Raw genomic sequence first — 27,440 nt, forward strand, 5'->3', positions numbered from 1 at the left:
CGTCTCCAGCAGTATATTGCCGCTGGATTATCTGCAAATTTAGAGACCGCACGGAGGGCGTCTTAAAGAACCTAGTCTTCATCTTCCATGCACATTGTTTCCCACTCCCCATCCTCAATTATAATATTTAACTCCAGCTCCCATTTGTTTTTAATATAAAAAGTGTTGTCTGATGTCTCCAGTAACAGATTTCTGTATATATGGGAAACATGCTTTTTACTGGGAGAATCAGTAGTTTTAATACAGAAATTGATGCTGAATAGTAATAGTTAATGTTGAAGAGTAGCGATTATACTTGTGGTCTAACCCTGAGCAGCAGTGGCCAAATCTGAGGCACATGCAGACCAGTAGTTTTTTCATTTTCTATCATTATGTCCTCTTCATTAGTTTTCATGGCAGTTTATCCTGCAAACATAAAAAGCTTCACAGCAGTTTCTCGAAGTTGCTGACGTGAAACTTCCTTTTTGACCCCAGGTGCCAGCTGGGGCCGTACTGCAGAGACAACCCCTGTAAGAACAGTGGGAAGTGCATCGACAGCCTGGACGGACCCGTGTGCGAGTGTGAGGCCGGATTCCAGGGAGACAGGTTCGTTCATTTGAAACTTAAAATGCTTCAACTCACAAGTCTGATCTCTGTGATAAACAGAATTTCACATTCCCACCCTCATCACTTGATTCCCGTGTCCGGTCCAGGTGCCTGAGTGACGTGGACGAGTGCATCAAGAACCCGTGCGTGAACGGAGGCCAGTGCCAGAACAGCTACGGCTCCTACAAGTGCAACTGCTCGCTGGGCTTCAGCGGGCCCATGTGCGAGCTGCGCGCCGAGGTCCGCAACGACTTCGTCTCCACCTCCTGGAACATCGGCCTGGAGGAGGTGATCGGCATCGTGGTGTTCGTGGCCAGCATCTTCATCATGGTCCTCCTCTTCATCATCATCCGCAAGAGGGCCTGCCGCAGGAAGTCCAAGTCCGGCCACGACGACAAGCACGGCGGCGGCTCCAACGTGCCGCACTCCTTCCTGCAGCGGCCGTACTTTGACACCAAGCACAAGAACTTCTACTCGGACATCCCGCCCCAGGTGCCCGTGCGGCCCATCTCCTACACGCCCAGCATCCCCAGCGACTCGCGGAACAACCTGGACAGGAACTCGTTCGAGGGCTCGGCCATCCCGGAGCACCCGGAGTTCAGCACCTTCAACCCGGACTCGGTGCACGGCCACCGCAAGACCGTGGCCGTGTGCAGCGTGGCGCCCAACCTCCCTCCCCCCCCGCCCTCCAACTCCGTGTCGGACAGCGACTCCATCCAGAAGCCGAACTGGGACTATGACTATGATTGTAAGTTTGTTTGGTTTGAGTCGGGTTGGGCTTTTAATGTAGGTGCAAATACTTATTTTACGTGGATGAATAGATGATGAATTAGAAAATTCCCTAAAAGGTTGTTTGGTGCATTTATAGAAAAAAATGTGACTTCAATTGCTACATGTGGTAGTTTAATGTATAAATGTTTCTACAGGCAAACAAACACTTCAGCATTCATACACTGTATAGACATTAAGGTTTCTATTAATAAATAATGAGTGAATATATATATACCTAGATTTAAATGGGGAAGTTCTTTGAGGGTAAATTTCTTAGGAAGTCAACAACTGCTTAGAAATGCAACACCACTCACTTAAGTACTTTTTAAATAACAGAGCTTTGTATCCATTTTCTCTAATTTGCTCCAAATTACTCAGCCTTTGCTTCCAGGAAACTCCCCAAAAAATCGTTAGGACATAATGAACCCTAAAAATAAAGTGCTGCCCAAGTTAATTCCAAAGTAAAGAGAATGAATGCGGTTTCCCACCTGTTCCTCTGTGGATTTTAAACAACTTTAAATGTACAAATAGAAAAGCAGCAACACACAAACACCTGATTTCATTTTTTTTGTTGAATTCTGTTGAGTTGACCTTTTTATATCTCATACTTGTAGTTTTTACATTACAATGTGCTTTTTTCACCAGCTAAAGTGGTGGACCTGGATCCGTGCCTGACCAAGAAGCCTGTGGAGGACAGCGCATGTCACCCCTACAACACCAGGGGGAGCATGTCTGAGGTCCAGTCCCTCAGCTCCTTCCAGTCGGAGTCCTGCGACGACAACGGTACGATGACACTCAACACGTTCAACCTTTTCCTTCCTAGTGAATGAATAAAAACTAACAAGATCAAATAGTTTTAAAAAGCACTTGATACATGTAGGAAATGTTGTTTTTATTTGCACTTGTGATGAATTATTGTTGTTTTTCCTTTAACCTGACATTTCTTTGCATTGCTGAGTGAAATGCTAGCAGTGTTTCTTTGCATGCTCAGAATGGACGACCCCAGTGGTTTCTCTGGGGGTCACATCTTCTCTTCTCTCTCTTTTTGCTGCTGGGCTTCAGCTCCCATATGGATCAAATCAGTCCACAGATCCAGAACAAGGTTTTAAATACGGGGTCCAGCCTGTAAGTCCTCATTCACTGCCGGTACAGACGGAAGCAATCACAACAACTTGTTCTGTGTCATTCCACTGGGATCACATGTGTTAAAAGAACTGCATTCGCCTGCTTTCATTTCACCTGCGCTCGACTCCGCCCACGGGAGTTTGACGACTCACTCGTTCAGCTGTTATGTTCTGTTGGAAAACGTCACTCGCAAGGTCATTGATTTGACGCACGCCTGCATTTTCATTCTTAATTTTTTTTATTTACAAGCATGTTTTTTCTCTTCCTTTTTGTCTTTGTTCTTTTTCTTCAAAAAGCGTAGCCACAAACGGATGTTTAAAGCAAACATCAAGGTACATGTCACCGGGGTTCACACGCTCCCGTTCTGTTCTCCCTGCTGCTCTTCATCTCATAGTCATCATCACCAACATGATGGGATCGTGCTGCTCATGAGTCATCAAACATGCACCCGCACCCTTTCAAATACAAACGAAACAAATCTGTGAACAAATACAAAACCATAAACAAATATGTGGAAGAGTATAAGGGTCAAGCTTTAGAAAAAAGATAGAGAAATCTATGTGAAGCTGTGATGCCAATAGAAAAGTAAAACTTTCGAGAATAAAGTAGCATTGTTAACAATTAATATTAAATATTGAAACTTACCCGGATCATTATTTGTTGCATTATGTGAATACAGTCGGAAATGAAATTTAACTTAATCTGAATTTAATATAAAGTTGGCATTTCTTAAATAAAGTAAAAAACTAATTTAATAAATTCAATATAAATCAGAATAAGATCCTTATTAGTATTACAAATTAGTAAGTCCAAAATGTACTAGAAATGTTGAGATTAAATCCCTAAAGAGGTGAATAAAGTTTATAAACATCAGAGGAAGATTTGTTTAATTTCACAAATAAAGTAAAAATGTAATTCTCTGATTTAGTTCGATTTTTATCCTTGATATCCAAAATCGTCCTCTTCTCTTTCTTTTTATGCCTGGCCCCAATATTCTTCCTAATTTGTTTCCTAAGTTGTAACACACACACACACACACACACACACACAAGTTTTTTTGGAAATGCGTTTGTATCTCCAGGGAATTTCACAGATTCTTCCATCTGTACTGTCAATGGCGTCCCGTAGCATTCATTATGTTGTTGTGTGTTATATTGCATAAAGAACCCCCCCACACACACACACACACACACCCACTGTGTTGCCTTGCACCATCGTCTTGTGCCCAGTTATGACCCCCCCCTTATCAGACATCCTCAGTGAAACTTAAGTGTGTCTGGCAACGAGAACAGTAGAATTTGTGGGAAGTGTCTCTTGTGTCCCACCACCATTCACTCCATATGTCTTTGTATATATATATTATATATATATATATATTTATTTTAAAGCGTTTGTGTTAATGCTAGCATCTCTCCCACCCGCCCCCCCCCCCCCCCCAGACATTCAGTGAGTGTGTCTGGCAACGAGAACAGAAGAATTAGTGGGAAGTGTCTCTTGTGTCCAATCACCATTCACTCCTTATGTGTTTTATATAAATATATATTTTAAAGCGTTTGTGTTAATGCTAGCATCTCTCCCACCCGCCCCCTCCCCCCCCCCCCCCCCCCACAAGCCTCCATAGTGACAGTAATCCACCTTGTTCGCTCTGTTGTTGACACGGTGGGAGGAGCAGGTATCTCTTTTATTGCTTCCATCAGCCGTTGTGTTTGTGTTGTCGGGTCGTAGCGCCGCTGCCATTATCTTACACTGACAACCCCCCCACCCCCCCCCCCTCTCCCCCCAGTACAGCCCCAGACGTGCGGCTTCTCATCCTGAGCTGCTAATTAAAAAACGCAGCAAAGCCAAATCCAATTAAACACCAAATTAAACCGGCACAGAAGTGTTGCCCCCCCGGTCTCAGCCTCACACTTTGATTACACAACTCGGGACGTCTGTTTAAGAAAATGGCAAAACACAACCCGTGGTTCTATTAGTGAATCCGTCGCCCTCCTCCTCTTCATCATCGGTTTGTCTTTCATTGTCTCCTCATTTCATTTGTGCTCTCAGCCGGTTGTTCCTTCCTCTCAGCTCCTCTAACGTGACTTGTTCTCTTTCTTCTCCTTCTTGCCTCGTGTAAAGAGTCTTTCTTGGCTCATGATCTCAAGAACCCAAGAGGTGACTTTGTTTTTTTCTTGTTTTGTTTCCGTCTGTGTTTGCCTGCTGTTCACCAGTATAACCCCCCCCACCCCCCCGATCCCACCCTCTCTAACTCTTAACCATTAACCCCCGGAGCGTAATGAGCAGCGGGTTAAACCTCCTCAACCGGACTTTCTGCACCGGTGGTGTAACGACTTATTTCTGTGAGATTATTTCCCCCCCCACGCTCCCGTGCATGGCTCGGATGTGGTGACGCTGTGAGGGAAAGTGTTAATCTGACTGTTCTGTGATTAAAAAGGTTTTCGCTCAGCAACTAACAGGAAATATCCTCAGTCGTTTGTGTTTGTACATGTGTTTGTGTAACTATTTTAAAAGCCCCTGAAAATGTATTACTTCTCTTAGGTTTTTAATAAATATGAATTTGGTGAAGTGGTGGAGGGAAGACAGTGAAACAAACATATTAGATCTAACTAATGATCTAACGTTTAAGAGAAAAACCTACATCCTTTATACCAGTGTTGTCGGATCATAAAGCAGATTATAATGGTCATGTTGAAAACAAAATTATGAGATTTCAAGAATAATGTGGTAATATTATGAGAATAAAGAGGAAAAAATAACCAGCAAGGTTTCTTGATCCAAAATCTTTAACTACTCAAATTATTTCCTTTTTGAAACCCCTTTGAAAATCTCACCCTGACGTATCTAACGAGTGATGAACTTTCTTCACAATAGACTTTTCAAAGTCCTCATACTTATAACGAGCCAAAAGATTAATTATTCAGGTATCTTTTAAACTTATACTAAAGAAACTTAAAACTTAAGATTCTCCACATTCCACATTTTAACTTGACAGGTTGATCATCTGATATTTTCCCCTGTAAGATGACATGGAGTCCAAAATGATTACTTCATTCTCGTAATATTATGATTTCTTTGATTTTTTTTAAAATTCTCAACTGATATCCACTCACATAACAGAGGTGAGATATCACTCTTGGGGGATTAGCCCATAATAATATCGCCCCATATTATATTTGATCGGACACAACCCAGAGTTAATATTTTAAATCATAAAACAGAGATTCAATTATATCTCAGAAAATGTAATTTTTTTATTTCACTGTCCTCATTTCTAAGTCTGTGCAGCTGTTCTCCCAAAGTGTTGTGACATCGTTGTGTATTAATGAACAACCCGTTGTGTTGGTGTGACGTTGTGTTGTGTTAATGTTGCATGGTGTGGGTTTTTTAACATTAACATGATCTCAGTAACCCGATGTGACGCCGAGGCTCAGAACATTAACGTTTTCTCTTTTCCTTCCGACCACAGGATATCACTGGGACACATCTGATTGGATGCCAAGTGTTCAACTTCCTGGAATCCAGGAGTTTCCACAGTATGAGGTTGTGGAGTCGCCCGCCCCTCTGTACACTGACCCGAGTGCCATCGACACCGACTACTACCCCGGCGGCTTCGACATTGAGAGCGATTTCCCCCCGCCGCCTGAGGATTTCCCTGCCAATGACGACCTGCCGCCGCCGCCTCTGCCAGAGTTCGCCGACCGCTGCGACACACTGCGGCCCCAGGGCAGAGACCTGGACCCGTCTGGGGGGGGCACCGGCGGCTCGGGCGGGGTCCGCCAACGCCCGGCCATGCCTCATCTCTACAGCCTTAACCAGTACCTACCGCAGCACTCCTACCCAAGCGACGGGGGGGACACTGAGGGCCAAGGGGCCAGCTCCGCCAACACCACCCCTGCTTCTACCCTGGGCAACAGCGGCTACAGAGGGGGCTACCCGTTAGGTTGTAGTCTGGACTTTGACTCCTCCGCTCTGGACAACATGTCCTTGTCTCTGTACACGTCCACAGCCTCCTGCTCGGACATGTCGGCGTGCTGCGAGGAGTCCGAGGCGATGATTAGCGACTACGAGAGTGGCGACGACGGCCACTTTGAGCGGCTGTCCATCCCGGCGCTGGACTCCCAGCAGCACACTGAAGTCTGACACTGGATCCAAACAAAAGTGCCTGAACCCACAGCTACACCTTACGTCAGCCCGTCACACAACACCCACACTGACCCACGCACAGTCTGTGAACACAACACCACACACACACACATACAAGTACACATTGAATTGAGTCACACACAGGGGTTGTTGAGACTGGTTGTGAGACCCCCCCCCACCCCCACCATCCCCTTTGAGTTTTGGCGGTGCTGTTACTTTAAGTGACTGTCATCTCACACAGGAAGTAGATTGTCGGAAAAATCAACGATTCAACGCACGACAGGATAAAAACAAGGTGGAGATAAAAAAATAATAATGATTTACCACAACATCCGTGTTTCTATAAATAAAACCAAGCAAACTGTTTTTATACAAGTCCTCATTTTCAATGTAAATTTAAATGTACAGTTTTGATTTCAAAGTTTACTAGGTTTTGTAGATATTCTATGCTTTTATTTTCAAAAAAAAAGAAGATGAGTTAAATGGTGTGACATTATCAGCCTTACTGTGCTTACATTCACTAGAGATGAAAAAAAAAAGAAAAGAAACATTAAAAAAAAAGAGAGAGAAGAGCGTGGCTTTCCCGCACACCGTGTACTCGTAAAGTTTATCGTCTCCTGCTCATTTCAAAAAGGGTCCTCAGTGAACGACTGCATATTCTCGTGTTGTTGGTTTTTTCTTTTTTAAATGTCTGTTTGTAAATTTTGACTTTGGAACCTCTTTATTTTTCCACCAAGAAAATGGGACCCAATATATTTATAGTGCAGAGTTATCCGTGGACACGTGACTTTTTCAGGTGTCCATGTGTGTGTGAGCAATGCTATGGTCTTGTTAAGGTTTTTATTGAATACTGCCACAAGCTCACGCTTTCCTACTGGCAATAAATTATTCCTAAAAAATATTTCTGCCGTCTTCTTATTTCCGGAGCGTGCTCATGAATAGAAACACGGTGATGTATTAAATGTAATATCCTGGTGTTACTTGTGCAGAAAAACATTAAATCTTAACAATGAAAGTCAGAGAGATTTTATTACAAACTTTTTGAAAGTTTACTTTTTTTTGTTTCAATCAACTTTGATCTTTGAGTCCGACTTGTGTAATTGTAAGTAAACATTTTGACAATATGCTAATTGTGATGAGTATTTATTAACATTGAATATATACAGCAATGAATACAATGTTTTGTTAAGGTTTAAGAGAGAAACTGACACAGATAATCTGACAGATTATTACTGATTATTTCTGCGGAGCAAAAAAGCTTAAAACATGTAAGAGCGGATGTAGCCACTAGGAGGCAGCATAGAGGAAGAGCTACAATCACAAAGCTTCAATATGTCGGAGGAACAGGTGACAACAGTAAAGTGTGTATCATTTAAAATACAAGTTCAAACTGACAGGGAAGTAAATAGAGCACAAACTCTACAGCAGTTCCCTTACATTCAATCAAGCTGCACCAGATTTCATAAACTGTAGGATATTAGTTTATAACTACCCATACAGTAGTTACATAAATAAGATAAGAGCTTCATACTTAACATAAAAAAAACATAATCTCGACTGCAGGGCTGATAACTTTTCATTCTTTTAGCTCTGTATTAGTCTTCAAATAAATGTCGCTCTGCAATTATAAGAGTTGTTAATTATAGGTCACTGATTCCTTAGTTTCTAGTGATGTTTAAAGGCCGGCACGGTGGTGCAGTGGTTTGTACCGTCTCCTCACAGCCAGAGGGGATGCTGGGTTTGAACCTGAACACGCACCAGGGTCACCAAGTGATGTCACTTCCTGTTTAAAAGGGAAGCCGGGTGGTGCACAAGGGATTTCTGTTTGATTTATTGAGTCTGAGTAAGTAGTTGTATGGGAGCAGTGAACCTGGTGTCTGGGTGGTGATGGGAGACCATTTTCTCCAGCTTCCTCCCACAGTCCAAACACGTGCAGGTTAATTGAAGACTCGTTCATTCCTTGTTGGTTTGACTGGTTTGATTTGTCCAGGTTATAACACGCCTCCCCCTAATGTCTGCTGGGATCGGCTCCAGCCCCCCCAACATCCCTCCAAGGAGTGAGAAACTTAACTCCCTTTATAAGTAGATTTCTCAGTTTGTAAAAACATTTCTGTTCCATATTAACGTTTAAATCTAAATTTTATTAGTAGAGCCCATATTCACAAATCCCAGTTCACGGCACTGGGCTAATAGAAAGGTCATCTTCTCACCTGACCTGCTGCTGACACCAGAATTCCTCTTCCTCACGTCCTCATCCCAAAGTGCAAATGAAAAGGTTCCTTGGTTTTCAAACCCCAGCCTCCACCTTCCTCCTCCACCTCTACACGGGTTTCACCCTCTTGTAAAAACCCATTAGTCTCCGAGTGGGATGGATGATTCTCCCTCAGAGGAGAAAGAAACCTTTCCAGACACAGAGCTCCGGGTTCAAACAGCTGCTCTGTGTTGGGGTCACAATGTGGAAGGAGGTGTTCCAGGCTGCAGCAGTGGAGGCTGATGGAAGCAGCTCTGACTCCAGCCACTCGCCTGCTGCTTCATGCTCCACAAATCCAATCAACTGTGGAAATGGCTCCAGGTGTTTTTTTCCCATTAAATAAATGAAGACTCTCTTACCTATTAATGAATTATTCTTTGGATGGAATCGGGGACGCAGTTGTGTGGGAGAGGAGCCTGTTTTGCTTCGAGGGCCCAGTGGTGGTTAGCTTCCAGGGTGTAGGACAAGATATCGGCCACAAGATGGCAGCATGTTGCAGCTGATGAGTGCGGAGCAAGAGGAGGATGAAAACAGAGGAAAGAGGAGAGGGAGAAGTGAGGTCACATTACATTACATTACATTTCATTTAGCTGACGCTTTTATCCAAAGCGACTTACGATAAGTGCATTCAACCCCGAGGGTACAAACCAAGAACAACAAGAATCAATAAAGTAAAATAAATAAAGCAAAACTACAAAATGCTATAAGTAGGTGCCATTTAACTGCTACTAAATTGTTAGTTTCAAAAATTGTTAGTAATTTTTTTAAGATTTTTTTTATTGAAGGTATAGTCGTAAGAGGTCACACTAACACACACTGGTTTGTGCGGCTTTACTTGTTAGGAATTTGCATTAACCTTAACCATAACCAATTCATGACTAACCATAACCTTAACCTAACCACCGATCACAGCATAACCTTTACTAGAGTTTAGAAATTATGTTGTCCCTCATTAGGACCATAAGACTAAAGGCCAATTTATGCCTCTCCGTTATTTCTATTACGGACAGATAAGACCGCCCTATCCGTCGTGAAACGTCCTCTCCGAGCGCCTCCGACAGCTTTTCGTACACGTCTGATTTTTCTAACTATCCGTCTTCATTTTGGAGACCCGACGGACCACTCTTGGCTGTGATTGGTCCGCGAACGACATCATTTCCGTATGACGTCATTTCCGTATTTCCGGACCTCAAACTTTCTGTTTACTTGTAGCAACAAACACGAACACAACTATGATTCTACGATTAATGTGACGTGTGTGTTAAGCCAGCGGAGTTGTCCGGCTGACGGTGGCTCGTTAGAGCACTGAGGGCATGTGTGCACGGTCACATACGGTTATAACGAGCTTTCAAAACGGCGCTAGCAGGCTAGGCTAGCGGGCTAGGCTAGCCACCATGCTAACTGCGGTGGTAACAGTGCAAGAACCCGCCGTCACGACTTTAATTCCACTTCTATCATGACACTGTTTCTATAATACCGTCAGGTTAGAAGCAAACACTGGATAGTAGTTGTTAGTGCCGGGAGTCCCTGCTGACTGTGTGTGGAAGCTGGGGGGGAGCTAGCTCCGGGTAGCTTCTAGCTACATGTAGCCTCAAGCAGATTCAAGCTGTGGAATCAGCAACACAGTTCGGAAACAAGACCGGGGAACCGCTGCGCTAAGAAACGATTACATCAGCATCTTGACCCGCTGGGTGTCACTTTATTTAGTTCTGTTAGTTGCCATGGTTCAGTGTGTGGGACGCAAGCTAACATGTCAACAGAGACAAGTGGACTTCTTCTTCCCAAATGGGGTAGGCTTCTCTGAGCTCGTCTTCCGTTGCGCCACCTATGGGTTTGGCGGGGAATTGTTTTTAGACGGATAGTCGTCGGAGAAGTAAAAATCAAAAAGACACTTGTCTCCCGCTGAGACCTCTCCGAGAAACGGATACGTAGAAGTATATAAGAGCCATTAGGTCCCTATGAGGTCTACTGGCCCTGACACGGTCTTTGTTTATACTGGAAAAGGTCCTTCACACACACACACACACACACACACACACACACACACACACACACACACGCACACACACACACACACACACACACACACACACACACTTCTGCCTGCCAGTTGTAATCTTGGACTCTCGACAAAGACGAACCATATGACAGTTTGCCAAAAGTGAAACCAAAGCACCCTGATCGCCCCCTGCTGGGTGGCTGGCGTGTTAGTCGTAAACTTCGCAAAGCTCCATATATCGTACACATATGCAAATCGTGGAACAACAGTTGACACAAAGAGTCTGAAACAGTCGCTTTCATCCAGAGCTCGTCAGTGAGATTAGTTTTTCTCACAAACAGGACTCAAGCTGTGATTTGCTGTTTGCACAAAAAAAACGTTTAGGAATTCAAGCCTCGGTTTCCTGTGACAATGTGCAAATATGAAATAGCTCAAACATGGAGTCAAGTCAAACAGGAGTGTCTGAGAGCGATGCAAAGAGAAGAAGACTAACGTGTTGTTTAACTACGTCTACTCCACTCGACTGAATGTCTACAGCTGAAAAACGACCTCGCGGGTCTGAGACTCAGCCGAGTCATTCATGAGAAAGCGTGTCAGGAGCCGTCAGCCGCTCAGACCCAGAAACGTCTCGTCCACTGTCTCAGAGTCGTTGATTATCATCGACCCACCTTCAGCCGTCTGCCCTCGACTCGTCCTCCACAGACAGAACAGACAGAAACACTGAGCGGCTGCAGCAACACAGAGACACTTGAGGTCACTACAGAACCAGAGGGTGTAGAAATCCACCAGGATGCTAATCCGACATGCATCAGAAGACATGACCCCGTGTTTCAGTTTGGAGAAATGTCAGGAAACCAACGAGCGTTCCTGGAATATTTGTCACCTCCACCAAGGAGCTCACGCTGTCTGTTCTTCAGCAGGGTTACACGAAAAGTAAAGGACAGATTTCTGTTGAACTTGGAGGAAGGATGGGACATGGACCAAGAAAGAACCGTGTACAATTTGATACGGATCCAGAAATAAAACAAAACGTTTGTTTAACATAGTGAGATTTGGCTTTTTTTTAATTTATTTTTTGCCATTTTCACCGGTTTCCAAAAGGAAATCACACAGCTTTAAGGTGAAATGTTCATGTTAAAGAAAATTATTTAAAAAATCTGCCATTTTGTCCAAATCTGTCTCAGAATTTCTCACTTGTCCCTTGTCCCATCTTTTCGCTAAGTTTCATACGCTCTGTTGTTTTTGTGTCATCAAACAAACAAACTAACAAATAGGAGCACCAGCACAACCTCCTGGGCATAGGTTAAAAATTCATATGCTGTTACTATTCATGGCCTTCAGTGTCGACTTCTACTGGCTGTTCTGTTTTTATCTCATCTATTCTCATCATAAAAGGAATCTCATGTATGTATTTATGTGCCTGTGTGTATGAACTATCTTTGTCGTGTGCTTTCGTTCTTATTTTAGCTGTTTAATCAAACCATGAGCTCTGATTTGCAGCCGAGGACAATAAAGATTTTATCTCACTGATACAAAGCTACATAACAGGAAAACAGAGGGTGATTTAGTGTGATGAGGAACTCGATCCTATTTCATACACGTTCTGTTTATAGCCCACATCAGTAAGTTTATTATAATCAGTTTGGGAATGCCTTCGGTTACTTGAGCAGTTCTTTGGAAAGTTTGGTAACTTTTGAAACGCCTAAAACCGTGTGACCAATCTCACAGCTTTTTTTAGGAGAACATAACGTTCCTCCTGTAAATGATCTATGTTCATTAAATTAAATAACTTAGTCATTAAATACAGTTTTCTGTCTCATTTGATAAGAGATACATGTACAAGAGTATGAACATTATCAGTAAGTAACAATCTGTTACGCTTATTTTGACATTTTGTGCGTTTTCAATCTTTTAAATGAATAATTCTATAAAATACACACCATCTTATCAACGCTCAGAGGCACAGATCCAAGTCAGTGTCAAACCATTCACATCCATATTTGACTTATACAACGTGAAGACCACAAGGGGGCTGCAGACGGCAGCTGATGGAATCCGAGGGCGAGCGAAACGACCCAGAGAGAGACGAGCACTTTCATCAAATGATTAAACTCAGTGGATCCTTCTGGCTGGATGAAGTAACACAAATCAGACACATCAGACACAGAGATTACACAAACTCTGCATGATTTCCCCCAACACGGCTCTGCCCTCCAGTTACCACAGCCTCCCGTTAACGCTTCATGACAAAGAGCAAGAAAAAGAACTGTTCAATAAATGTGTGCTTATCATGCATGAGGAAGAGAGAGTTGGGAACAGTCTGTAAATCCAGAGCTTTAGACGGGAAGATTAGTTTTTCCTCAGTCGTACCTCCAGCTGAGATTCTGCTGTTTGCACATACCAGCGTCTGAGGTGGCGAGTTCAGTCAGGTGACACATTCCAGCACAGGCATATAAATAATGAAGACGGAACCAAATTAATTTAGTTTGAGGGCTGAGACATTGAATGTGTAAAACCAACACACACACACAGACACACACACACTGTGCTGCTATAGGGGTCAGCGACAAATTAAGGCCTTGCAGGGGGGGGTTGATTAATTCAATAAGCAACAACAACAACATAAAAAAAAAGCCATTTGTCTGCGCCCTGTTCACATCATATTATCAGTTACTGTATTGGAATGTGTTTGTGCTTAATCACAAGCTGTGAGACACAGACACACACACACACACACACATAAACACACACCCACACGCATGCAGAGACCACTGACCCCAATAATCCTCTTTCTCCCAGCATCTCTTTCCTGGGTGGAGCTCCGCTGTTGTCACGGCAACCGGCCCGGTGGAGGAGGGAGGAGGGTGGAAGAGGAGGAGGAGGAGGAGTGATGGGGGGGCTGTGGGGGAGTTGGTGGTGGTGTTGGGGGGGGGGGGGGGGGTTTACAACAGCAGATAAAAGCAAACACTCTTGTTTCTCTGTGGGACGGAGTGAGGACCAGTGAAGCGGCAGAGACACTCATTACATTACTTCTGTCTCCTTCATTCTGCTGACAGCTCCCTCAAATGAGCGTGTGTGTGTGTGTGTGTGTGTCTGATGGGGGGGGCGTCCTCTTGGCACCCTCCTGCCCACAACACGGGTGCACCAACCCTTTCCCTCCCCCACGCACACATCACTCCTCCCCCACGTTTCCACCCCTTTCACCCTTCCCCCCTTTTATCATCCCCCACAAAACTCATAACCTGTTTCTCTGTTCGGCGTGATGACACCTCACTGTACATCTCCCCTCCATCTCTCCATCTCTCCGTCTCCTTGTCCTTTCATCCCCCTTTTCTTCCCGCTTTGGCAAAATAAAAGTGAACAACGCTTCTTTTGAGGACGTTTCTAAGCAGATGACAAGATCCCTCTCTCCGTTTCTCTCTCCCTCTCGCCCCTCCGTCATTTCGTTTCACTTTAAATTTAACGCTGCCACAAAATGTACGTCTGTCGTCTCTCCCTGCCACTGAAGTTCCCCTGAAGACTTGCTCCCTGTGCTGGAGCATTATCCGGCCTCCTCTTTAGGACCATTTTAATAAAAGTGAACCCCTGTAGCGACAGTGAGCTTTTCTTAAAAGCACGGGAGTCAAAACACAAGGCACTATCCCCTGCAGATATGTCTCTCTCTCTCTCTCTCTTTCACATGCCTGTGTTATTACTTGGTTTACATCCTCTTTGCTTTTGCCTCTTTGCCATGGAAATGACTGACTCATAAAGCGCCTCAGTTATCCTTCAGACGAAAGTCTCTCTGCCTGCGATGATTACAAAGGAGCAGGAGGTGAAACAGTGAAGCCTGAGCTGCAGGACGAGGAGCACAGGAAGTGTCGGGTGCTGATGTGCAGGAGGAAATATTTAGATGTGACTGACTCAAGCTGAATTATTGTTGCTGATGAATCAGTATTTTACAAGGTGACACACACACACACACACACACACACACACACACAAACACAGTTACACACACATGCAGTAGAGTCTCAATGACTTCAGAGGACATTAGATTGATTTACTTACTCTAATCTTAACCACAGCTTCTACTTTCCTAACCCTTACCCTAACCCTAACCCTAACCCTAACCCTAACACTAACCTCAACCTAAAACCTTAAAACATGTCTTCAACTTAAAATCTGATGATTCATATTATGGGGTCTTGCTTTTTGTCCCCATAAGTAGGACAGAACTTCAGGGTCCCATCAACATGAGTAATACCTGGAGCACACACACACCTACCTACACACATATAGGGACCATTATACCTGTCCATTGGTGGAGAATATTTAAACATTATTATAAAAGTGTTATTTGATTAACTGTCTCATTTGATTTAAAAAAATATCTTTAAAGATCTCAATCTTTGTAACAAAATGAATAAAGTCCATTATAATGTTAGAAGAATCCACTCAGATGATGATATTTGTTTACTGGCAATACTTGAAGTTATCAATGTCTATAAATAGTTATTCACAGACATTTTAAGTATTAAAATAGATACTTAAAGTTCAGCCGGAGAAAAAACATCGTAGTTCTGATCAGACTCAAACAATAAAGAAAATAAAAGTCTTGAAATGCTGTTGTTTTGGTCGGTGATTTGTCTGTTTGTTTGCTCTAGTGTTCCTGCTCTGCACCTGCACCCTGCTGTGAGGAGTGGGTTTTGAAGACAGGCCTTTGTTTAATCATTATAATTATAATAATACTAATAATTATCATCATAATTATTATTATTGTTGCGGTGCATGTGTTGTTGTGTGTGGGGTCGTAGTGATAGAAGCTGTGAGGGACTAGTCGCCATTAAGGGTTCACTCAGATTGACCTTCTCTTAAAAAAATGTTCTTTCATTGCCAAGTGTTTCAAATGATTTTGCCACAAAAGTCGCTGTTGAATATCAGGCAGTTTATAACAATCAGCCCTGCAGCTGAAGACGTTCATATCGTGTCACTCGTTCTGCTGCTGCAGCTTCTTCTTTTTTTTTATCCGCGAGCGAAAACCAGAAACGAAGGAACATCAGCAAACGACAGAAAGATTCACACTTTCATTTCCTCCCACTCTCAGTCCACATCGGTTTCTCCCCTGCTGCACTGCCTCACTAGTTGGTATAATTATTTTAAATCGCTCCTCTGCTGCTTCTTCTTCTTCTTCTTCGTCGTCCTCCCTCCGGTTTAGATCAGTGTGCGATCGCAGAGAACTAGACAAACCTAAAATCTAGCACAGATGAATGTGAAGAGATAACGATCGTGTGATCAGCTCACAGATATATTATAATAAGCAGCCTCTTGTGTTTGGGAACGATAAAGCAAAGTGTGTTGAGATGGAGGATAAAGGAAGAAGATCCACAGGCAGATCATTACGACTCTTAACTCTGGGACATTGTTGAGTCGTGGAATGATGTCGTGAAGGGACGAGAAAGACAAGAAGCTCTTCAGAATAAAAGCACATTGACGGGATTGATCTGTGGATTTTACTTAGCTCGCAGGAATCAGTGAAACATGAACATGTGTTGAAGAAGAGAACTCTGACTTCAGAGTTTTTCTATATTTCTATTCCAAAGTCGCACTTGTTAAAACTACATACGTGTCCTTGTTGTGATTAGAACCCGAGCGATTTATCCGTTGGTTGATAAGATTCAGACGACACAAGCTTTTCACATAAATATCAGTATCCCTTTTTATATTCGCTGATGTTAGCATATGAGAAAACTTCTCCATCCATGATCTGTATCAAATTTTCATACATGTTTATTGGCTGTGTCATTAACACATTCTATATATACAACTTAATTTGTGTTTTCTTTTTCCTTTAAGTCCTTAATAGTCAAATTATATATAAATGAATATATATATTGGCTGGTATATCAGTATGGAACATTTATCTTAATCCCTAATATCGGTATCGCATTGGCCACCAAATACAAATCAGTCAAGCTCGAGTTATGATACAATATATATTTTTTTTTATTCCCTAAAACAAACTCACTTTTTGGCCTTTGTAATAATTCACAATCCTGTGCAAAGACTATCTATTCTTACCACTGATTTATTTCTCACAGTCACAAGCCAAAAGAGTTGGGAACCTGCTGTTAATAAGGACTGGAAGTAACCATTTTAATTATTTTCTCAATAGTCTCAATATTTCTCAACTTGGGATCTTTGATTGGAGAATTACTGAAACAATAATCTGAACAAAAACAGTATTTAATCTATTTATTGCTTAAAATCTGTTGTCCATCATTATAAAATAAATCCTGTAATAACTGTTGGTGGGCTGGAGCTCTGACTGACTGACAACCTGTCATCGCTCCAGAATATGTGATTATACTTTTACTTTTTCAAGTATCTTTAAATTTGCAGAGGAAAATCAAATCTTAAATGCGAGGTTTCACTTTGTATTATGACAATCTGTCATTTTGAGAGACAGCTCGGGAATAGGCTGCATGAGCGTTGTTTGTGTGTGTGTGTGTGTGTGTGTGTGTGTGTGTGTGTGTGTGTGTGTGTGTGTGTGTGTGTTTGTGTGTGTGTGTGTGTGTGTGTGTGTGTGTGTGTGTGTGCGTGTGTGTGTGTGTTTGTGGAGAGAGGTGGGGGGGCTAATGGCAAAACCACGGTCACCTTTAAGGTCCAACCTCAACCTTGGAACAGCCAGCAGGTTCCACTGGAGGATCTCAGGCTGATAAGATAAGATAAGATAAGATAAGATAAGATAAGATAAGATAAGATAAGATAAGATAAGATAAGATAAGATAAGATAAGATAAGATAAGATAAACCTTTATTAGTCCTACAATGGGGAAATTAGAATTTTATAGAAGCAGCAGGAGTCAGAAATAGTCATAAATCAGTTATTGATAAAAATAATGAGATGCAATACTTTAATGTAAGGAATATCAAAAACATAACACTAATATATACAGTGTAAAAACAAGAACAATATGTGTAGTGAATGGGAGTGAATCCCCTTTAATTATCGGCATGTTTGATTCTCCATACTGACACAATATAAGAGTTTCTTAATGGGGGAGAGAAGTACGGAGGCTGAACGGGACAAACCATGAATGATTCCTCAAACCTAATAATGAATGGGCTGAAATAAAGCAAAGCTCGAATGAATGAACCCGCATCTGGTATAAAAGAGGGAAAGTGGGACGCGTCTCTCTCTCTCTCTCCCTCCCCCTCCCCCCCTCTCTCTCTTTCTCTCCAGCTGCTCTTCCTCCTGTCGGCCACCAGGCGCCAGTGTTTCACCCCCCCCACTCCTACACAGCTCCCTCCTCCGGTCTGTTTTGGTCACATGAAAGTTGCGGCTCCATGTCACACACGCGTAAAGACAAAGTGGATGGCACACGGGCGCAGGAGTGGCACCAGAGCCGGGGAGACTACCGGAGCTGAACCGAGGACCAGAGGAGGACCAAGAAGAAGAGGAGGAGGAGGAGGAGGAGGAGGAGGAGGAAGGAGGAGGAGGGGGAGGATGAAGATGAAAGCAGCAGGAGGCTGTGGTAGTATGGCACCAACACCACCACCACCACCACCACCGGCTCCGGCATCCAGGCGCTAGGAGGAGAGGACGCACGGCGCGCAGGGCTGAGGAGCCGAGGCGAGTGGACTTGGGGGCAAAAACCCCCAAAAGTTCAGTGACCGACTACAATGGTTATAAATGGGTCCCACCTGAACAGCTCCTTGCCAGACGCGCTGCTCAGCCGCCCGCCCTGGGTCACCACCACCCTGGGCTGCTTCCTCATCTTCACCATCGTGGTGGACATCCTGGGGAACCTGCTGGTCATCTTCTCCGTGTACCGCAACAAGAAGCTCAGGAACGCAGGTGAGTCGTAAGTAAAAAGTAAAGAAATGAAAGAAAACCCAAAGTCTCTAATGATGACAAACCCATGTAGGGGTTGTTGCTCTTTTCTGTGATACAGTCTCCTCCGGTCTCCATGGTGACACATTCCGATGCCTAGGTGTTTGATTCGTGCCTTTGTTGTTGTGTGTTCTCATTTTTTAACAAGTCTCAAAGAATCCGTGTCTTTTTGTACGCTCTCGCAATCAGATTCAACCTTCAAGCCATAACTCGTCTTTCATTATGCTCACTTCATGTTTTGTGGTGTTTGTTTTTCTTTGTCTTCTATAATTTAAATAGAACATTTACATATTCTTCTTAATCACCTCCCAAGGTTATTGGATAACTTCATCGTAGAGGCTTTTTATTTTTGTGTCTTCTCATTTTTAACGAGTATCAACAAATCCCTGCTTTCATCCGATTCAACCTTGAACAGGAACTCGTCTCCCACTTCATTTTTTCATGTTGTTGTTTGTTTTTCCCTTCTCTTATGTAATTTTAATACAACATAAACATATTCTCCTGAACCCCGCCAATCGTAGAGGATTACAGTAACAGTAACGGACAGTCCAAATGGAGCTCGACTAGCCAAAGCCGACTTCTGAAGCGCATCTGATTCCACTGACCTCCAGCAGCCGAGCCGAGGTTCAGAGGCGAGCGGAGCTGAGAGAAACACTAAAGTGATTATTGACACTGTGTGAAGCCACAGGGAAAGCCCTGCTTGCATCCCAGCTGTGCCTCACACACTCATGCTTCCAAGGGCTTTTCCACTGTAAGAGATTTGATCTAATAATGACAACGACAACTGAATATTTGAAATCATCACCAGGTCCGTGATGGAACTAATGCCGTGAATGTGTTTTGTTTTTTTTATCTTCTTCTTACCCTTGACTGTGAATTAGATCAGGATTGTGGGCTGTGGATTAAATCCCGCGCTCTGCATTTGGACCAGATTGACAAAGCAGTGTTGTGTCTCGCTCGGGGAAGGTGGTAGAAACGCACATGATTTTAATAGTCAGCGGACGGAGCTGCTGCTGTGAAGAACCCAAGAGGCTTCTGTCATGCTCGGGTCGGCACAACCCAAACTGGCAGCTACACTTATCCCAGCTGTCATCGTCGGCAGGCTGCACTGGGCTGATTTGCTAAATACACACCTGCCATTACCATTTCACTCACCGCAGAAATGCTAGGGGTCAGAATAGATTTCCGTCATGTGGATTGAGAGCGGAGAGACCCCCCCCACCCCCCCCTGTGAGGAGCATTCAGGATGTACAAGGATATGATCTCCTCTCACTCAGATTCCTACAAGCTGCTATTGTTTTGTGATGATCGGCGTTTCACAAATCTGTAGTAGCCCTGGATTTGAGTGTTTTTAACAGTTGTCAGCAGTAACCACAGCACTTATCTCTGATATATCCGCGATGATTTCGTAAGTCGTAGCGTTTGCGTGATGAATTGTGGAACGAAGAACGAGACAAGAGGAACGATAAATGTAGGGAACCGAGTCTTTTGAAGTTGTTCCAATAATTACGGCTATAATTACTTGTAAGGAGGACATAATGCAGCGGCAGCAGGACTTTAATCAAGCATGGAGTTTACTTACACTATCTCCACTTTAATGTTGCATATGGCTGAGAATTTACAGGCCGGGACCCCCTGTAGTTATTCACTTCATTTTGGGCAATTCAATTTTCTTTCGAAAAGCCGAATTCCGACCCAACGGGTTGAAGATAAGTCCAGTAGCCGATGATCAAAAGGAAGTGAGGAGGGAAAGAGACAAAGCTTAATTGTGTCCGTGGTCGTCCATGAATCCTAATGAGGCCGACGTCAGCTGGTGACGTGCTTCCTCAGATCCGAGGTTTCATTCAAGCTCCGAAGACGAGCATGTCTAACTTAAGGCTCTCGCAATTTTCTGTTCAAACAGCCATCGGCAAATTGTGCGCAAATTGGCAGACGTATTGATTGGTATGAAAACGATTCCATTCATACTTTCATCACTGTTGGAATGTTTTGAAAGGGGGGGGGGGTGGGGGCGGACTTATCTGTGGGAACTCGATGCCAAGGAGGATTATTTCAGTCGCAGCCGCAGATTGACCCAGCAGTCTACGATTTCAGGAGTGGGGTTCTAAACGCCACATTTTCTGCCCCCAATCCCACCTACGGTAAAACCAAAGGGGGGGGGGCACACACAAAGTAAACGCTGGTAGAGATTGCCCAACAGTCCAACAGCACGCGGGTAAACTAAATAATGAGTAATGAAATCAACTCAGTGGAAAAGCTGGCAGGCGCTGGGCGGCATATTGCGGGCAGCAGCAGCACGGCTGTCTCTGCCCGGCCGAACCCCCCCGAACCCCCCCGTCAGCGCACAAAATGGCCAGTGATCGAATGAGCGTGAAGCCAGCAACACATGGCGAGCGGTTTGAGCTGCTCGGCTGGATCCGGAATCGGTGCTGTGAACTCAGCTCGGCGCCAATAAGTCAACTTCACTCGCTCCTGTTTTGTTGCAGATAAAGTCATTTCGAGTTCTACGCTGGAGAAGGAAAAAGTTCAGATTCCAGCGAGGAGTTATTGTAGTTGTAACTTCTGACCATCTGTTTGGCTGCAGTGCAACATGAGTTCATGCGTGAGGGGGTTTTATGAAGCTTTTTATCGATGACAAGAGAGGAGAATATCTGGAAACCCTGTGTGCTTGTGAGCATAGGTTGTGGTAGAAGAGGAGGAGCTTCACATGTTGGTCAAAGGATTGATGTTTGGATTTTTAAGTGGACAATCTGAGAAGTTATTGTTGGCCAGTGTAGCCACAAATGTTGATTAGTAGCAATATGACAATAGTTCTATATAAATATATGGATAAATATGCATTGTGTACGCATGGCGAGGAATTAAAACACGTAACTGGGTTTAAAGAGACAGAGGCTGAATCACCATTTCAGGCCTGTCAGGGTTTTGATCTTTTTGTGACATTTATAGCGACAACGATGGGAAAAGCACTCTGCCAAAAACTCTTGTTTATTCTCTGTTTGACCCGACTATTTCAGGCCTGGCAGGTGACACATTGTCTCGCTGGGTTCAAGCCTCTTTCCAGGGTCATTGGATAAATATGCATTGTGGAGGTAAAACACATAACTGGGTTTAATGTCTTTAACCTTGAAAGAAACAATAATTTGACATTTATCCTGGATATTGACAGATATTTGGCTCAGCCAGGTTCTTGCTGTGTGGAGTTCATGTTGGTTCTTTGCGGATACTCTGGATTCCTCCCACAGTCCAAAGACATGCAGATTGGAGTTAATGGTTGATTTGCAGCTGTGTGTGAGGGGTTGTTTGTCTTTGTGTGTTTGCGCTGTGATACCCTGGCAACCTGTCCAGTGTGCACCCCCCGTGACCCTCATAAGCGACAGAGAGAATGGATGAATGGATGGATGATATTGTCCTGCCCCAGTAGCGACTCAGCAATCTCCACTGGCAAACCATAGGATCCTGCTTTCTCTCTCTCAGCTTGAGTCAGTGAACGAGAAGTAAAAGGAGAGTCGGGCGTCGGCAGAATGTGTGAAAAGTCTTCTCCGTGTCACAGCGTCCGTGTTTCCTTTTTGCACTGATCGTCCTCAAAGCAGAAAACTTTCACGGCTCCAGGAGCACAGGAAGTTTAAACAGTGACTTACCTACTGTACCGTTCACAGTGTGAGATGACAGACGAAGACGAGCTTTTAAGGTGCTGCTACCTTCTGCTGCAAAACAAACCAAAGAGCTGCCGGAGCGGGCGCCGTCTGCGTGTGTGTGTGTGTGTGACACCGGGTTTATCCTTTCCCAGCGTTGCGTGTCGGCAGAATGTCATTTCCCATCGTTCATTACACCTCTTGTGTCTGCAGCGTCAATATCGCTCTCAGCATAATGAATATTTCCAGCCGCTAATGCAGAATTAAGTGGCATTTGCATGTGATTGCAATTAAAATGAGCGTTTTAGTCCTCATAATAATATCCATCGGCTTTGTCGGGTGAGATTCTTAACGGAAATGAGCTCAGAAATGTTAATATCTTAATCTTAATAAAGAGACGACTATGAAAGGAAAACAAATCCGCTTTCTGTAGATGTTATACAGTGGATGTTGATTTCGCTGCATCCTGTTTTATTTAGAAGCCATTTTAGAGAAATATTCTTCGAGGAATTGTAAATCCTTCAGCTCGGGCTTCATCAGATGTTCCCAAATCTGATATCAAGATTGCACAACTAAGGTTAAACTGAAGAAACAAGTTGCTCTGGGTACAAAGCTAAATTAAAGAATGTTCTCATGTATCCTCTCTGTGGAGAAGAAAACTGGTTTCTATTCAAATGCAAAAGTTATTTCAAGTTTTGTTCTCACTTTTATAGAAAGAAGGTGAGAGGTCCTTATTTTTTTTTATGCACTTCAGTGTTTCACCTTTGAAATACCTGGATTTTCCTTTTCTTCTTAAACAAATCAGGCATCCGCTTTGTGGCTCTTAAACACCATCATTTTGTCATTTTCCCTTTTGAATGGCTGCTCTAACACTGTGTGTTCCCAACGTGGCTTCGCACCAATTTAGAAAACTTTGTAAAGACGTAGATGTGGAGCTTACTGAAACTGAGAGGACATGTGTCTTTGGAAATGTCTCAGGCAGCGTAACGTGACACTGGGTTAGGGTAACCCTAACCACACAATCAGCTGACTTTATCTGCCTCGGTTTTGGTGGCGACTGAAGCCTCAGACTTCTGTTCTTGGCCGACAGGAGTGGACCCCCCACGGTTTTCTCCTGTTGTCGCTCATCTTCCTCCCGGTTGGATATGTTTGTCACTCTGAGATGATTCCCAGTTCCCAGAGCGGTTATCTGAGTCGCTGAGTTCTGTCGACGCCGAAAAAGTCGAGCCGTAGCTAATCAATAAAGCGTTTCTGTTCTCAGAGCTGCAGCTCAGCGGAGACTTTTTGTTTTTCACTCCATTCTGAGAAACCACTCCAGAGTCTGTCGTGTGTGACAATCTCAGATTAGAGGTTTCAGAAAACTCCAACCATCTCTGTCTAGTAGCAAACATCAGGCCACGGTCACTGCAATTTTACCCCATTCAGATATTCAATGTGACTGAAGCTCCGGATCGGTAGCTGCATGAATTTATGAATTACTCTGCTGCCACATGATTGTCTGATCAGATAATGACACGAATGAATTAATTCAACCAACCTGTCGTGCGAAGCTGTGGCAGCAGGATGATCACTTTGCTTTAGAGGTGACTTATTACAGCTCCGGTACCACTGTGCAAAGAGAGGGAGCGATAAACAGGGGGGGGGGGGGGGGGGGCTGAATCCGTGTCTGCACAGGAGGCGCAGCGGGAGCGGCGTGTTAGCGGCGTGTTAGCGGAGCAGCCTCAGCGCCTCCTGTGGGTCCTCGCGGGAGGCGTTTAGGCACAGGAGCGAGTTGTTGTCACTGCAGCTAAAAGCCCAAATACACAAGCACTGAAATAACACATGTAAAAGGGAAAACATGTTTTGGGCCATTTAGTTTGAACGATGACTGTGTGGGTTTGGCAGCGTCTTGTGAATCCAGCATGGGAGGATAAAATCTCCTCTAGAGAGACAGTAAGTGAATATATAGGAAGTATATACCTCACATCTACCTTGAAAGCTGTGACTTTAAAGGGACTCTTACCTTTGTTGCATTTTTACACTTTTTGTGGATAAGGTTAAATTGGTATTAATAAGGTAATGACACTCTAAAATGCAAGACAGACCCACCAGGAGTTAAAGCAAACAATTATTTCACTCTCGTAATATTTAGTGAAAACTTCAACCAATAAAATTCTTCGGACCGAAGGACCTTATTGGCCGACAGACCTGTCTGTTTGCTGCATGGACATGCAGGTTTTCCGTCTGCTTCTTGTGGCGCATTCGGGCCCGCGTCATCAAGGCGCGTCCTCAACTAGAGGGTTTGTTTTGATTCCACGGCAGACAGTAGCGAGTAGCGACCGTAGCGACTGACGATGGCAGACCAAAGTGGTCCACGGCGTACTGAAACCGCCGCTCCCAGGGGGAAAAACAAAAGAAAAAACACCGCGGATGGGAACGAGGGGGTGGGGCATTGGAGGAAGGCGGGATGATTCGAATGTGCTGTAATTCTCAAATGCAACAAAGATAAGAGTCCCTTTAAGTGTTGGAACCTCCAGTGGACAAATAATTGAATCTTTTTACGGAAAAACCACGTCAGAGACAAATTATGGAGTATTTAAATGATGCATGAACCAGAGGTGTTGCCTCACATCAAGGTGGTTTGTGGTTCGAATCCAAGTTCGGCCAGGAGCCTTTCTGTGTGCAGGCTGCCTGGGTTCTCCCTCTTTCTCCATCTGTCCAATATGGTAAATGGATTTGGTAAATGGATTTGTATTTATATAGCGCTTTTCTAGTCTGATGAAGACCACTCAAAGCGCTTTACAGTACAGTTTCACATTCACCCATTCACACACACATTCATACGGTGCATCTACTTGCAGCACTTTGTTATTCTATGGGGCGCTATTGAGGGTTCAGCATCTTGCCCAAGGACACTTCGGCATGCAGATGGTTCAGACTGGGGATCGAACCGCCGACCTTGAGGTTGGAGGACGACCACTCTACCCCTCAGACACAGAAATTAAATTCATCCTCTTCACCGTTCTGCATTGTAGGTTTTCATGTAATTAAAGTCATTTAACTGAGAGGAGACAAGAACATGCAGATTGGGGTTATTTTGAATCTAATTTGATAGTTATTGTGAATTTGATGGCCAACGTTGATAATCCGTCTCTGCATGGTGGCCTTGCCATACGCTGGCGACCTCTCCATGGTGTAACTCACTCTGCTGTGAATCCTATACGATGAGCGGTGTAAATAACGGATGGATGAAAGAATTTCTCTCTTTTCTATAAAGTTGAAATGTGTTTAGTTCGGGTTCAAGTGGGCCTCAAAGCTCCGGTTTCTAAAGGGGCCTTTAATAACTGAAGGGGCCACAGGTTAGAGAGCACGTGTGTTTGCTGAGGTTGACACAAGAGGTGCTGCGCTGGATCCACTATCCAGACATTATCAGATTAAAAGCCTGATAAAATAAACACCACGTCAGCACAGTCGCATATTTGTGCCGTTCCACATCCTTTTGAAATATTAGTTTTGAACTCGATACCTTCCTGGATATTTACCCCCCCTCCCCGGATCATAAGGATTAAAAGAAAAGCAACCGTAACACAAACACGGGGTCGAGCTAACTTCATTTAATCTAACCCACATTTCCCAGTGTGATTCCAGCGGATAGGAGGAGGCGCAGAAGTCACGGCTGCTCGGGGAGTTTGTCATTTTTTTTTTTTCCCGCGGCGCTCGCTGTGACAGGCGTCGGAGCAGCACAGTGTGGTGGAGTGCTCCGTGGTGGGAGGAGGGAGAGAGAGAGAGAGGGCTCGGTGGGTGAAAAGCAGACTAATTGGGGAGCCACAACAGCCAGCAGGTCATGACTTTGCAATTAATTCGTAGTTTGCCCGAGCTGAATAAATGAACATTGAGTGGGAGAGGATAAGGAAATCTCCATCTTTTCCTCATGTGCCACTTAACTCCCAGCTATAGATTAGTTAATGGCCGTGCTGTCAGCCAGGACACGAGGAAAGAAGGAGCGGCTCCGAGCACCCCCCCCCCCCCCCACCGAGGCTGCTTGGTTCCAGTCAGCATCACCTCCTCCTTCCCCTGCTTCTCTGTGTCCTGACACATGAAAAGACGTCAAAGTCTTTGTACATTTTCATTAATTACGCATCGACTTGCGAATCAACTTTCTTGGTTTTTACCGATTCCCTATCTTTTCCGGCTCTCGTAAAGGATTAAGAGTCAAACATCAGATCACACACGAGTCTAATTGGATGGCAGAAGTATGAGCGGCCGCCGTTGCGCTGCCGGGGTTGAGCGCACGATGTTATCGTCGCCAACTTTGTCCGACTTGTTTGCTGCAGCCCTTTCACTCTCTGAGGCGACGAGGGAGGAGAGGAAGACGAGGAGGAGGAGGCAGCAGATTGTCGGTCGCACAAAGGAGACGTGCAGCGAAAGAGACAGAGGCTGAATCACCATTTCAGGCCTGTCAGGGTTTTTATCTTTCCGTGACATCAATAGCGACAACGATGGGAAAAACTGCTCTGCCAAAATCTCTTGTTTTCCTCCGTTTGACCCGACTATTTCAGGCCTGGCAGGTGTCACGTTGTCCTGCTGGGTTCAAGCTTCTCTCCAGGGTCAGCGGAGGAAGAGTCGCTGACCCGGCCAGAGCTCATGTGACTCAGTCGACTCTTTACAAGGTGCCGCAGCTGCTCCATTAATTTCTGCAGTAATCCATTGTGTAAACACGATTTGCATCAGCTGTATGATAAGAATACAGGCTGCTTGTGTGTGTGTGTGTGTGTGTGTCTGTGTGTGTGTGTGGTTTTGTTTCCTCGTCTGAGTAAACACCTCTTCGCTTTTATCTGGTTTACATTCTGAGTGGCGCACGGCCGTTCCTCTCACCAAGTTTTGTGCCTCATCGCAGTCTTCCACCTTCTTTGTACTCCTCCTCCTCCTCCTCCTCCTCCTCCTCCTCCTCCTCCTCCTCCTCATCCTTTACTTTACTCACCCTGGCACACGCACACTCGTTTCTTTTTCTCCCTCTTTTCACTTAAATTTGACCTTCCAAGCTTCATATTCCATGACACCCTGTCTGTTTGTATCG

At 44.2% G+C, this 27,440-nt stretch overlaps 2 protein-coding genes across 2 annotated transcripts in view; both read left to right on the plus strand.

Moving 5' to 3' along the window:
- fat1a (FAT atypical cadherin 1a) overlaps window positions 1–7,525 on the plus strand; it is a 75,506-nt gene extending 67,981 nt beyond the window's left edge. Inside the window, exons 25-28 of the mRNA XM_061094540.1 lie at window positions 475–585; window positions 693–1,333; window positions 2,002–2,139; window positions 5,948–7,525. Coding sequence (XP_060950523.1) covers window positions 475–585; window positions 693–1,333; window positions 2,002–2,139; window positions 5,948–6,621 — 1,564 coding nt within the window. The 3' untranslated portion in view covers window positions 6,622–7,525. The remainder of the gene's footprint in view (window positions 1–474; window positions 586–692; window positions 1,334–2,001; window positions 2,140–5,947) is intronic.
- A 10,876-nt stretch (window positions 7,526–18,401) lies between these two features.
- mtnr1aa (melatonin receptor 1A a) overlaps window positions 18,402–27,440 on the plus strand; it is a 31,214-nt gene continuing 22,175 nt past the window's right edge. Inside the window, exon 1 of the mRNA XM_061090129.1 lies at window positions 18,402–18,713. Within this exon, the coding sequence (XP_060946112.1) occupies window positions 18,539–18,713 (175 nt within the window). The 5' untranslated portion in view covers window positions 18,402–18,538. The remainder of the gene's footprint in view (window positions 18,714–27,440) is intronic.

Source organism: Limanda limanda, chromosome 2 (assembly GCF_963576545.1).
Source record: "Limanda limanda chromosome 2, fLimLim1.1, whole genome shotgun sequence".
Classification (NCBI taxonomy): Eukaryota; Metazoa; Chordata; class Actinopteri; order Pleuronectiformes; family Pleuronectidae; genus Limanda; species Limanda limanda.